This window comes from Cotesia typhae, unplaced genomic scaffold, assembly GCF_013202065.1.
Source record: "Cotesia typhae breed Kobodo isofemale line unplaced genomic scaffold, CoteBio_Ctyphae contig_26, whole genome shotgun sequence".
NCBI lineage: Eukaryota > Metazoa > Arthropoda > Insecta > Hymenoptera > Braconidae > Cotesia > Cotesia typhae.
The window spans coordinates 3,778,928-3,792,796 of record NW_027423732.1 but is presented as its reverse complement, the minus strand read 5'-3'; the positions used below and the strand labels follow the sequence as shown (position 1 = coordinate 3,792,796).

Below are 13,869 nucleotides of genomic sequence, written 5' to 3'. Positions count from 1 at the left end.
TTTTCAGAGTATAAAGTCAAAAATAAATTATTCGATTTTTTTGACCCACCCTAATATATATATATATATATATATATATATATATATATATATATATATATATATATATATTTATTTATTTATTTATTTTCCTCGAAGATCGATGTTATTAATCGATAAAATAAATAGTTAGGGTGACTTAGGCTTGGCCAAGATTAGGATATCCAGTCTTGGCCCATGTAAGGGTTACTAATTAACGACTGAGGTTAGTTTACACAATTTTGGCCCAAGTTAGGGTGACTCTAGGCTAACCCAAGGCTAGGTTATTCAGTATTGGCTCAAGCCTAGGTAATCATTGGAATGGCCAAGGCTGATTGCCCAGTTATGGCCCTGGCCTGGGACAATAGAGGTTTGCCAAGATAGGCTTGCCAATAATGTCCTAGGCATGGCCCCGTAATTCAACTCTGGGGCTTCTTGTATGGGTAAAGCCGTTTAAAAATTATTCCAAAACAACAATTTTTTCGAAACTTTGTTTTTGAGATTCCTCAAAATGTAGTGATCTGAATTGGTTCAAATTTTTAGGAAATCAAGGGCTTCGATATTCTTTGAATGGCCATTATGTTGATTCTGATCGGTCAAACCGTTTCAAACTTATAAACGGTTTACATAGATACACACACTCTCATACATACAGCCGCACGGACATCACCGTCAAAACTATCAGGGAAGTTTTTTAGGACCTCAAATCGTCAAGATCTAATGAAAACTTGATTTTCATAAAATAAAGTAAAACTGATAACTTCCTGATTTTTTAAAATTTTTAATTTTCTTAGCGGGAAGTTAAAAAACTTTTCTTTTTTTGTTTTTAACTTCCCGCTAAGAAAATCGAAGATTGTCAAAAATCGGGAAGTTATAGTTTTCACCCCGTTTTGCCAAAATCGAGTTTTCATCAGATCTCGACGTTTCAACACGGAAAAAAGTAAACTGTAAAATTCACTCGGATTCCGGTTACTTTTTATAGTTTCAAACTGTTCAGCGGACATCGGGGTGGCAAAAATGTAAATATTACAAATCTAAATGTAGAAAGTATAAAAGCCACAATTTATAATTTAATATCCAAAATAAGTGGTTAGTAGGGGTCACTATAGTAAATAACGACTCTTTCATCTTTAAAAATTACAGTTTCAAACAGTAAAAATTGCCGTTTCAATGTGTAGTCTATACTATCGTACCGAGCAAATTGTGACTATGACTATAGTAAATAGCAACAGTGGTTTTATAAATTTTACAGTTTCAAACAGTAAAAATCGCCATTTTAATATGTATTTTATAATATCACGCCAAGTAATTTTTAACAATAATAATAGTAAATAACAACCCTGACTATTTAAATTTTATAGTTTTAAATATTATTTTCGGATATAATTTGTTAAATTTGCTATCGGGATTAACAAAAAAATTAACAATAAAAAAAAAAAACTATAAACAAAATTTTTTTTTAAATTGTCTTTTTTTTTATTTTTCTTTTGTTTTATTTTTTTTTTGTTTAATTAATATTTTTTTTTTTACATTTTTTATTTCCGGAGTTTTTTAGAGGAGCTGGAGGAGGGGATTAGATTCCAATCACATTCGCATTCATTCATTGTGAAGAAGTTTTACGCTTGCCTTAAAAATAAATTCAGAAAAATATTGCCCTAACCGAGTTTCGAATAGTAACCTTAACGCACACGAGACTATCACCTAACCGCAACGCTATACGAACGTTCGATGAACATTTTTGTCCGGAGTTTTATTAACCACGTATTTCTGGCTATCTTGGCAGTGTTAGTGTCGGCGCTGTCCAACACGTGTTAAAAAAGTCATGCGCATTGGCAAAAAAGATAGTCGAGTCGCGTTATTAGCCCTCTTTGTGTCTGTCTCTTACTAACGCGAGTCTGGTTAAAAAACAAAGAAAACAAGCTGGACTCATTACGCGATGCGACTGTAGTACATGCTAATGCTCTGCAAGAGCACTAAATTTACAAATGAAGAGAAGGGGAAGCTCCTACACTCTGGGAGAATTTAACGTTTGAAACAGTAAAAATTCTACTTTTAAAATGTATATTTTACCCATCCAAGCACATCAGTAATTACAGTTCCATCTTTAGCGTTGCGTTTAAAATTTACCATTTTACTTTGTAAATATTGACGTTGCTTATATAGAAATTTACTAACTGTAGTTTTTTTTTTTTTTACATATCATACGATCATTTTTGACATACGAAGTTATTCATATCAAAGTCAAAGTTCTTAATTATTAAACTTTAACATTTTCGACTTTCACATAGCGAATATTACTGTTTGAAATAGTATTTTTTAGCGTGTAAATAATGAATTGTAACATTTACATAATAAAGATTACATAGTGACTAGTGAAATCACGATTTTACTGTTTGAAATGGTAATTTTTATCAGTTGATCATTATTTATTACAACTCGACTATTATTTATTACAGTTTACTTTTTTCCGTGAAGGTCTCAGGAAGCTTCCCTGCCTTCTCTCGCGATGCTGTGTGTGTGTGTGTGTGTGTGTGTTTGGATGTATGTAAACCTCTCATTACTTTTGAACGGCTTGACCGATTCTATCGCGGTTGACGCCAATCGAAAGGGCTTGACTGAACTTAGAGTTTAAATATGGTTTGGACCGATTCGGATCAGTAGATTTTTAAAAATCCCAAAAATCTACGAAAAAAATTTTTTTCAAATGTGGTTTTATTTCAATAACTTTTAAACGGCTTGACCGATCAATTCCAAAAACTAATCAGCTCTTGACATCGAAAAACCACGCTGATCGTCTCCAAGCCGGTCAAAATCGGTGGATTCGTTCGTGAGTTCGTTGACGAAAAAAATCAACAAAAAGTGATTTTTTTGGATTACACCGAAATTTCCAGTCTAATCAATTTATGTTTGGAAGAATATCATAGAATTCAAAAAATTGCGTTGAATGCCGCTAACCGCGTGAAAATCGGTTGATTTATTCAAAAGTTATTGCGGTTTGAAAATTGAAAAAATAGTGTTTTATTAAACTCCTATCAAACTTTTGAGCTCGGAGGCTCAAAACTACACGAAAATTAGATTTTTGAGCTCGGAGAGCTAAAAAACATAATAAGTGCAATTTCGAGCGCTTAATTAAGAATGTCGCGGAAAGTTGCAGGGATGGCCTTCAGGGTTAACCGTTTTCCTAATTTTTTTTTTATATAAATCTGATATTTCTTTTCGGATCGTTTTTAATGTAATGATGGAATTATAAGAGCTCAAAAAAACTACGTCGATCCTCTACAAGAACGTCAGAATCAGTTAATTAGTTCTTGAGTTATCGTTGTTGAAAAACTTCGGAACAAGGCTAGCATATAACGCTCACCATACGATGGATGATGTGGTTTAATGTATACGAAGTAAGTGTAAAAGAAATTCGGCATAGACCTGGTATTTCAAATAGTAGAGAAGCTCACACGTCTGCGGAAGGTTCTGGGTTCGAGTGCCATTCCGAGTTATCCGAATTGTTTCTGGCATGTTCTATAAACTCTAATTAAGAAGATATTTTCCAGCTCAAGTCTTCAATTTCAGTTTACGAAGGCTTGGAACATGTTTACCATCCAAGGCTTGAACTATGGCTCGCTCATTGGTCAAACAAGGCATAATCCAAGCCTTGCTCTAAGCCGAGCGACATTGGCTGATGACAAACCAAGGCTTGGTCTAAGCCTTGGGTAATGGTTCCTTTCAACCAGGAGCACATGCATTTACTCTACTTTACTGGCTGTTTTTTCTGTCCTAGGTCGCTGTTACGTTCTCGTAAGTTTTAAATTTATTTAAAATTTTATAAATTTATTTAAAAAATTAATGAATATTTATTTAAATCAATTAATTACTATCCGAGGTATTTCGTAACGGAAATACCTCGAGATACCAGCCCATACAAAGTTCGAAAACCGGCCCTCGGATGGCCTATCGACGGACGAAGGATACTGATTGACGGCCGATCATTGGCGACTTTTAATGGCCCACGGACGGCTGAATGTCCAAATGATAACAACGGCCCATTGACGGCAGTTGGTTATCGGCCGATTGTAAAAAAAGTTATCGGGCCGTTAATGGCTGATCATCGGCTGAGTATGTTAAAATGAAAAAAAAAAAAAAAAAAAAAAAAAAAAAAAAATTTAGCCGATATGTCATAGAATTTTTTATTCCTACAATCGTATTGGCGTTATGAAGTCAAGTAGTACAAGATGTAGCACAGGAGCGTCGATCCTAATCGGATATTCTGAGAAAATTTTAAAGGTTAAGTCGAAGCGGGAATCGAACCTGGTTCGTCTGCGTGAAAGTCTCGATCATTACCGGCTGCACTGCATGCTGGAATATAACTGAAAAATCCAACTTAGCCATTTGAATGATTGAAATATACTTTATTACTGCATGTACAGATTATGAAATTTATTAGTACTGAATTGTGTCGATTTTTGTATAAAGTTTTTAAATGTTTGAAGACGATTTTTTTTTTATTCTAAATTTAATTTGCACCAAACCTATTTAGGATAATCCTTTATTAGAAAAAGAAATTCAAAAAGATTACCTTAATGTACAGTTATATCTATGTAGTAGTAAAAATCAAATCTTTTTCAATTTTTTCAAATAATTTTAATCTTTTTAAATCTCTTTTTCTAATAAGGGATAGTTGATCCTTCCAATAGTTATATGTTTGTTTTAAAAATTATGCCATCCTTTTCTAAAGTCAAACTTCGAAATCATATTTAAAATTTTTATTGTCTTGTTTTATTTACTCATTATTTTTGTTTAGATCTACGATAATCTTGTATAAAAGTTTATATATTTTTTTTATTTGTTTGTATAAGTTTATATATAACTTCGATTTGGATCGATGATAATCTTAAATAAACATTACAATATCTTTTTTAATTTTTTAAATATTATACTTCGCGTAATGCATCTCCGAAAACCCAAATTTGTGTTATCATAAAATAACAACAATTGGCCAAGAACAGCCAGACTTTGTATTGGGCGATAAATGGATATTAATTGCAGAACATTAATGTCCGCAATAGACGGCGACCAGCGTTTAACCAAATATGACCCGTTGACAAATCCCTATAACTGGCCAATCGTTGGCTGCCAGATATTGGCCGATGGTTGGGATTGTTTTCATTAACGGCAACTTTGTATGGGAGATTTCTAGAACGTCAATGCAGCCCAGTAGACTAAACAGTGTACGTTGTGGGATTTGGACTGCGTTGATGGTCTCATAGGGTAACCTGAGATGTGACGTCGCTAAAAATTCATTATAAAATCTCTTTGTATATTATTATTATTATGAGTTTTACTTGTATACCGTTTTTCCGGTTTTTACAACGCTAATTGTCTCAGCTTCTCCACATATAGTCTTTTCTCAACTCTCCATTATCAACATGTGCTCCCCGCTTTTATATTATCAACACAATTTTTCAACTCTTATTATCAACATATTCATCGCCTTTCCACTTTTATTATCAACATATCACTCTCAAATTTTTGCACGTATCTTTCTTTTTATTCTCCATGCGGCTGTGGACCGACTTGTGCTTTCTATACTGCATTTACCCTATTCCTCACCCTTTTCGATCGGTTGTTGGAATAGTGGCGATGGAAAAACCACAGAGAAAACCCATGCCAGTACAGTTCGGCTACCGGAGCGACCCTCGACGGTTGGTGTTGGAACTATTCTAACAACCGTCGGGGCTCGAACCCTCGCCTCACGGCATTATGTGCGACCGAACTACCGGGATAATGATTTAGTCCGCTCGGCCATCATACCGCTGTAAAATCTCTTGGTAATAATCATTTGATTACATTCTGTCTCCAGACTTCTTTTAGAACAGTCAGTCCGAGGATTTAGCAGAGGAGCAATCTCTGCTGGACCGAGGCTGAGCCTGCTAATTCCTTATTAATAAATATTTGTTAATTGTTTATCAATTATAATTGAGAAGGGTGATATTGTCTAATCACCCAGGTGAAATCGCCAAGAGTGCTAGCCAGCGTTCAGGCACTTTATCCATTACCTACCTGAAGGCAGGTGAATTAAAATTAAATTTTAAATAATTTTATAAATTAAAACTTAAAAAAAGTCCTTCGCGAATAAATAAGTGACACGATCCACCTGGACTCTATTGACATCCTCATAAGGTCAAAATCTGGATTTAAATTATTTAAAAATTAATTATCCCAAAATTTAGGAACGTAACAGTCGCCAAATTTATCTTTTCTTCTTTTTCTGTACTTATGTGGATAAACCAGACGGAATTGAAAAGAGACTGTAAAGAAAAATGTCGCATTCTAGCTTACTGATTGAATATTTTTAGTAGTTTATCAATTTAAGTTACTATTGAGTTGCGCTTATTTTCTCTCTACTTGTAGTTTGTTGTAAAGAAAACCGAAAGTTACTAGAGTGACGTCAACGTTGCCGCAGACGTCAAAGTTACACCCAATTGGCTCAAATTTGCTCCACAAACCTTAGGCTCATATCGCAACATTGACGTTTTTAAGAAAATCGCCCCTTTGCGGACCTACAACGCAAATTACTTCTACCTCTTTATTCTACAATTTTAAAATAACGAATTTTTTACGGTTTGATGGCACTAGTAATTCTTAAGTGATAAGCGTGACTAGTGGAGTCAAATTTTTGTTATGTGCCTTTTATCTTTTTGATTCTGCTTTGTTCATGCTAGGAAGTTAAATTACACATATACGCGCGCGCTTCACTCCAAACTAACAAGGAATCATTAACCACTCTTTCGAGATTTTCGAAATTTTCGATATTAAACTAACTTCAGTTCAATTGTCAATTTTACATTATAGGATTAACTGCATGACTTCAATAAACGCTGGCTGAAATTTCCTTGATGCTTTTACCATATTGAAAACGTACAATACTTTGTATTAATTTAATCTTTTCGATATTTATGAATTTACCACATTAATTGACAGAAGTAAAAAAAAAAAATTGTGCAACCAAGTTGGAGAAGTAACAAAGCAAATTAAATAAGGTATAAAGAAATACAAAAAAGGATAAAAATAAGAAATTATAGGCAGAGAGAATAAAAGAAAATTTTAGAGATGAGTCCTTTAGTTGGGGTAGATTTAACTCAATTTTGTTAGTTTAGTTACATTGGCGGTCTGGTAATGCGAGAATTGTGTACAAGGGCTGAGCCGTGATTAGATTTACATATGAGTACAGGCAGAAAAAAAGTGTCCCCTTTTAACTTTTCTACACGCTCACTTCAAGCTCATAATTTTCTACAAATATTTACTGAACAATTGATTCGCAGAAAAACTTGTATTTTACGAAAAAAAAAGTAAATCAACGTTTGTGATTTACTGCAAGAATTATGAACATAAATTGTAGAAACAGTTCCTCAAACTTCAGGGATACTTTCTACAATTTATAGGGATGGTTCCCATCCTATTATGAACTGGTTCCCAAAATATGTAGGAGTTACCTTTTTTTGTTATAGAAGTCATTGCTATAAGTTAATTTTTAGAAATCACTTTTCTTCAGTATAAGAAATTCAAATAAAAATGAAAATTTTGAACAAATTCTCCTCATAACTTTCTAGCGGCTTGACCGATCGATACTTGGTTCATAACATCTAAGAGAATCTTATTGCCATACGATTTATTATGGGTTTAAGTCAATTCAGCTCTTTTGATTCTTAAAAATTTCAAAAATGAAATTAAGAAAAAAATGTCTTTTGGAATAATTTGCGAACTAAAGCATTGATCAATTTCTAAAATTTAATCAGCTTTTAGAGGTTCCAGTAAGCTATTCTAACTATTCCCACCTATTTGATGTCACTATGCCAGTGTGTGTATGTATATGTGTATGTGTATGTGTGTGCGTGTGTGTGTGTATGTGTGTGTAAACCTCTTGTAACTTCTGAACGACTCGACCGATTTTATCGTGAATGATGCCCTTCGAAAGGGCTTGACTAAAATTAGATTTTGAATACAATTTGAACCGATCTGGACTGATAGATTGTGTGAAATCTCAAAAAAACTACAAAAAAAAATTAGGAAAACGGTTGACCCTACAGGCCATCCCTGTAACTTCCCGCTGGTTCCATATTTAAGCGCTCAAAATTGCACTTATTACGTTTTTGAGCACTTCGAGCTCAAAAATATAATTTTCGTGTCATTTTGAGCTCTCCGAGCTCAAAGAGATAGCTTTTCTAGGCTTTTGAGCTCAAAAGTCTGATAGAGATTTAATAAAACACTATTTTTGAATTTTCAAATCGCAATAACTTTTGACTGAATGCACCGATTCTCACGTTCTTGGCGGTGATCGACGCGGTTTTTAAGGCCACATAAAGAAATTTTAAGTTCGAATTGATCGATCTAGGAATTTCGAAGTAATTCCGAAAAAACACTTTTTTTGGTTTTCTTTCGACAACGATAACTCACGCAAGAATTAACCGATTTTGATTTTTAAAACGGAATTCGATGTGGTTTTTCAAGGTTAAGAGCTGATTAGATTTTGGAGTTGATCGAAAAAGCCATTTAAAAGTTATTCCAAAAAAACCACATTTAAAAATAAAATTTTTCTTAATTTTTTGGGGTTTTTTTGATTTTTCTCAAAATCTATGGGTCCGAATCAGTTCAAATTTTCAGAAAATCTAAGTTTGATGAAACTCTTTGGTACGCCACTAGTTTTGTTCGATTCGATCGAGCCGTTCAAAAGTTATAAGCGGGTCACATTCTCTCTCTCTCTCTCTCTCTCTCTCTCCACACACGCACGCACACGCACAGACGGAGTGACACCCTCTCAGGAATAGTCAGAGAAGCCTCCTAGGACCTCAAAACGTCGAGATCTGATGAAAACTCGATTTATACAAAACGGGATAAAATCAATGACATCGATTTTTGAAAATTTTCAATTTTCTGAGGGGGAAGTTAAAAATATTCGCTTTAACTACGGTCAGGATAGGGAATACATGTTAAGTGTACAATTTTTAATTGCTAATATTTTAAAAATTAGCATCGCAAGGACTATTCAAAAAAATGTATTCGTATAGATGACACTTGAAAGCATGCGAATTAAATAATTGGAGAGCATTGTGAGAAAAGTAGTTTTTTACGAGACGTCATTAATCGAGCAAAATGTAAAAAAAATTTTTAGCTAAATCAAAGGGAATAGGTTTCAAAGTACTCAATGTGGCGTGAAATGATCTATAGATACTAGGTCACGATTAATTTCATATGGATATGAGATAGTAAGGTCTTTACAAAAAATATGTAACCATTAACAATGAAAATATATGAATTTTAATTATGTTATGAGGCTGCGTATTGATAATATCGTACAACTTACTTTTGACAATTTTATTAGGTTGAGGAGAATCTCTATTCCATGGTGGTTCTCCATGCATTGAAAATTCTCTTAATTTAAGATAAGATATTGTCAGCCTTATAATGGAAGCTTTGTCTAATTGTGAAGTAATTGCAGCTGGTAATGGTAGCATTTTTGCCAGCTCATAGAATTCAAAATTTTCTTTTCCTCTCCGAGATCTAGCTGCATCTCGACTTTTTTCTTTCCGCATCTCCAGTAAGCTGCAATTATAAAAGAGATTCAGTGAGATAAAATTATGAAGACTACCATGAATTCTATTCGATATACAGGGTTTGATATTTTTTATTGATAATTACTATCAGAAGTAAATTATTATCACGTTATAAGGCCGCAAAGAAGTGATTTTCCCGACAACGTCGATGTTGCAATATAAGCCTAAAGTAAGTTGTGCAAATTTACGAAAACATGAGTAATTTTAACGCCTGATACGGTCTTTTTTCATAAATTTCTGTCACAAGTTTTAAAGCGAATATAAAAAAGTCGACATAGTCCGAATCGTCCTTGAGCGGCTGAATGACGTACAATAGTTTTTGTCATTATCCCTCAAATAATTCAATTTGAGAGTGATATAAACCTACTAGTTATGTGCTTACATTTATATCAAATTTTTCTTCGTAATTATTATATATCATTGCATTATGCCAAATATAGATGTATACCTCACAATGAAACTTATTTTTAGCTCAATAGAGACTTATTCTCGTCAAATATTTAAACGCCAAAAAAACAATAAATAAATAAATAAATAAAATAAAACACACTTTGTACACGGAAAGAAATACATTGCGAATATTCCTATGTCATTGTATAGCATTGCTATAAGTCCTATGAGTATAGGATTATCTACTATACTGTATGATACCAAAATCTTTGCGTCTATTACATTGGCGCATAGTAGGCTTGACATGACAGCATTACCGCCAGCCCCATAGTGCATCGTGAATGTCGCAATGCTACTAGTTTTTACACGCTTTTAATTAGCTTCACTTGTATGAATGTTTGTCTGTTTGTATGTGTGTATGTTTCTATGTTTGTATGTTTGTAACCGACTCCTTTGGGCGCGATTTTAACCTACTTAAACGGCCAGATTTCGTTCAAACTTTGCAGATTTACCGAGGACCGATGACAATACACTAATTTGATAAAATTATTCCATTTCTCAATTTGCAAAATAAGATTTTTGTTAATTTATATCATTTTTATCTATAGTCGATAAGGCAAAAGTTTTAAGTTTAATTTTTTAAATAATTTTTATAATTTTTCTCTATGATTGATAAAGCAGGAATTTTTATTTCCAACCATTATTTTTAGTCGATTTATTTAATGTTAACAAATTTTCGAACACCAAATAGAATTGTTAATTCAAAAAAACAAATAATAGTTTAAAAAGACTAAAAAATCACGCTTTTATGAATAAACCAAACTACAAAGTAATAAATAAATAATAGTTTAAAAAAAATAAAAAACACGCTTCTTATAAAAAACCAAACTAAAAAATAGAAAATGAATTTAAGTTAAGAATAGTGTTAAAAATTTCAATAAATATAACTTAAAAATAGTGTGAATAAAAAAAATTATTTCATTTTCAAAAAAGCGTGGGGTGCTTTTTAAGATTTTAACAAAATGATAATTATTCTACTCATATCTGTCAATAAAATATTTTTTTTGCTCTCCGGGCGGAAAATGGCAACTTTCGTCCCACTGCGCTAAACAAAGTTGCCGCTTTCCGCCTTCGTCGGACAAAAAAACAGTATACAGCCCTTAGGAAGTAAAAAAGAAAACCTCAAATCACATGTTTGTTAACCTCGGCTTCGCTTCGGCCAACAATTACATGTGATCTGAGGCTTTTCTTATTTTCCTTCCCAAGGGGTGTAATATACTAATAACTATTGACACCATGCACCCCACGCTTTTTTTATTCAATTCAATTACAATTCATTTTAACCGGTGAGGTTAGCCGAGTTTTTTTTTTTTTTTTTTTTTTTTTTAAAGGTTATTTATTTTGATTGTTAATCTTATTACATAATTAAGTAACAAATATCTTATAAAACTTACTCACTAATTTTTTAAATCAAATATTTTAGTAGTCTTTAAATGAAGCGTCTCTCTAAAAAACAGTTATATTAAAAATATTATAAACTTGAAAATTCCTGTTGTACAGTGACTATTATTTAAGTCAGTAAATGTGTGATGGAAAAAAAATAAAGTTAAAAAAAAATTATAAAAACGATCAAAACAGTATCGGGCCTGAGAGGCCGGTAGAGGAGGGGGAAGAGGGAGGGAAATGGGTTAGGAAAGGAGGGTTATTAAGGAATATATACATATATACAATTATATAGATAAAATAATGCTAAAATTGCACACAGTGAAATGATCAGCTTGTTCACATCAGCTATCAGCGGTTTTGACGTTGCATCCTTCATTGAAATTTTAATCTGGCTAAATATAATACAAATAAAATCTGCGCTTATTCGCACCAAGGGAGTTGACGTTGATTGCACAGAAGTTAATTAAATTTACGGAGTCTGATGACTGAGACAGTGAGTTGTTATTACTATTTGTGGTGTGTAAATCCATTTTCATTCGTCAAATTGTGAATATAGGACCTCAATCTTCCTTGAGTTCTCCTGTACCTGATTATTAATTTTGTCAAGGTGCGTTTTCAAAACCACAATCATGCTGTTCTAGAAGTTGGTCAAGATTTCTTCGATATGAGAGAAATTTTGTATATCATTAGAGTGGGTATTATTCGAAATACTAGCAATATTTAGTTTTGGCTCGCTGAAACCCGCAATCCTTGATTGCCTCGTTGTTTGAGGTTAGCCGAGTGGTCTAAGGCGCATGGTATATAGAGCACTCGGACTGGTTCACCGGCCAGGCGTGGGTTCGAATCCCAAGCTGGTCTTAGAAACCATCTTGGTTGATATTCGACCCATGCCGCGTAGATTAAGATTTCCAAAACCCAAAAAGTCCCCAACTTACCACTCCCAACATTTAAAAGTCGGCGATATGACCATAGCAGTTAAAACCGACTTTAAATAACAATTAAAAAAAAAAAAATGTTTATGTTAATTGCATACGCCGTTGTTCATTTTTTTCCTTTTACTAAATTATGTTTAATTAATTTGAAATTAATTGTTACATTAAACTAGTTTAATACAAAATTTTTAAATATTTTTCATCGAACACACTGATAGAAGGATTTGGTTACATTTAATTAGCTTTATTAACTATTAATAAATGATTTTTGAACATCATAGAATTTAATAAATATTTATTAATAGTTAATAAATATTTATTAATGGTTAATGGATATTTGTTAACTGTTAACAAATATTTCTTTAAAATGAAAAGTAAAAATAGCAATTTTCTTTTAACACTTTTTATAACCTTGTAGCTAGACGACATGATAATAATTAAATTCAATAAATAAATTAACGTTTTAAATATTTAAAAATATCAAAATATAAGCAATTTTTATATTACATGACATTGTAATTTACAGACGAAACAAATTCACTCTACAAAATATATATTAACAACTGTATGTCATTTGACTGTTAATTAATACTTATTAACTATTAATAAACGTACTTTCCTCCCAAATAAATATTTATTTAATGTTAAAGCATATTTATTAAAATTTAATAAATTAAATAATTGTTTTCGAATAAATTAAATTATTAACAGTTAATAAATCCTTCTATCAGTGCCATAACCTATTCAATTAATTAAACTAAATTTGTTTCTACTTCAATATCAGCATAAGAGATATGACAATAACGGATAGACTTTTCTGCCATGAGATATCATCTCATAAAACCGCCAATAATATAAACCGCCAATCCATGAATAGTAAAGAAAAACAAAAAAAAAAATTAATTTCAAAATTGAAAAAATTTCTAAATAATCATTTTTCCTTTACGAGACTAAGCTCAAAGTTCGTGTCTCAGAGAGTAATATTTTTGAAAATTTTTTAGAAAATTCGTCAAAAAGAATGAATTTTGAAGACAAAAAATAGATCTAAATCGGACAATTTTCCACTAAATTATGGCAATTTAAAAAAAAATCTCCGAAATCTTAAAAAATTTATACTCCCGATTGGGTAAATGAAAAAATTTTTAAAAATTCATAAAAACCTTTTTCTAGGGGTACAAAAAAGTGTCCAAATTCCAGCAAAATCCATTGATAGGACGAGTTGGTATGGAATGCACCATATGTTGTGTCTAAATTAATTATAATTAAATAATTAATGGTAGATCGGGGCCTGGAGAAGGCTCAGACTAGCTTTGAATAGATTTTCTCTTACAGAGAAGCTACAAGAGTTTTATTTTTATTGTGGATTCTTGAACGCTCCCTGGTAATCAGGATTTCCCGGCAACGAAATGAGAGGGAAGTCGATTTTAAATGATGAACTTACGATCGTCCTTTATCGTCTTTATTATTGATTTTGGATT

The 13,869-nt window shown here is 32.3% G+C and overlaps 1 protein-coding gene across 1 annotated transcript in view; it reads right to left on the bottom strand.

Annotated features, from left to right (window-relative positions):
- LOC141525298 (protein trachealess-like) overlaps window positions 1-13,869 on the bottom strand; it is a 379,682-nt gene that overhangs the window by 304,748 nt on the left and 61,065 nt on the right. The window contains exon 2 of the mRNA XM_074239724.1: window positions 9,374-9,612. Within this exon, the coding sequence (XP_074095825.1) occupies window positions 9,374-9,612 (239 nt within the window). The remainder of the gene's footprint in view (window positions 1-9,373; window positions 9,613-13,869) is intronic.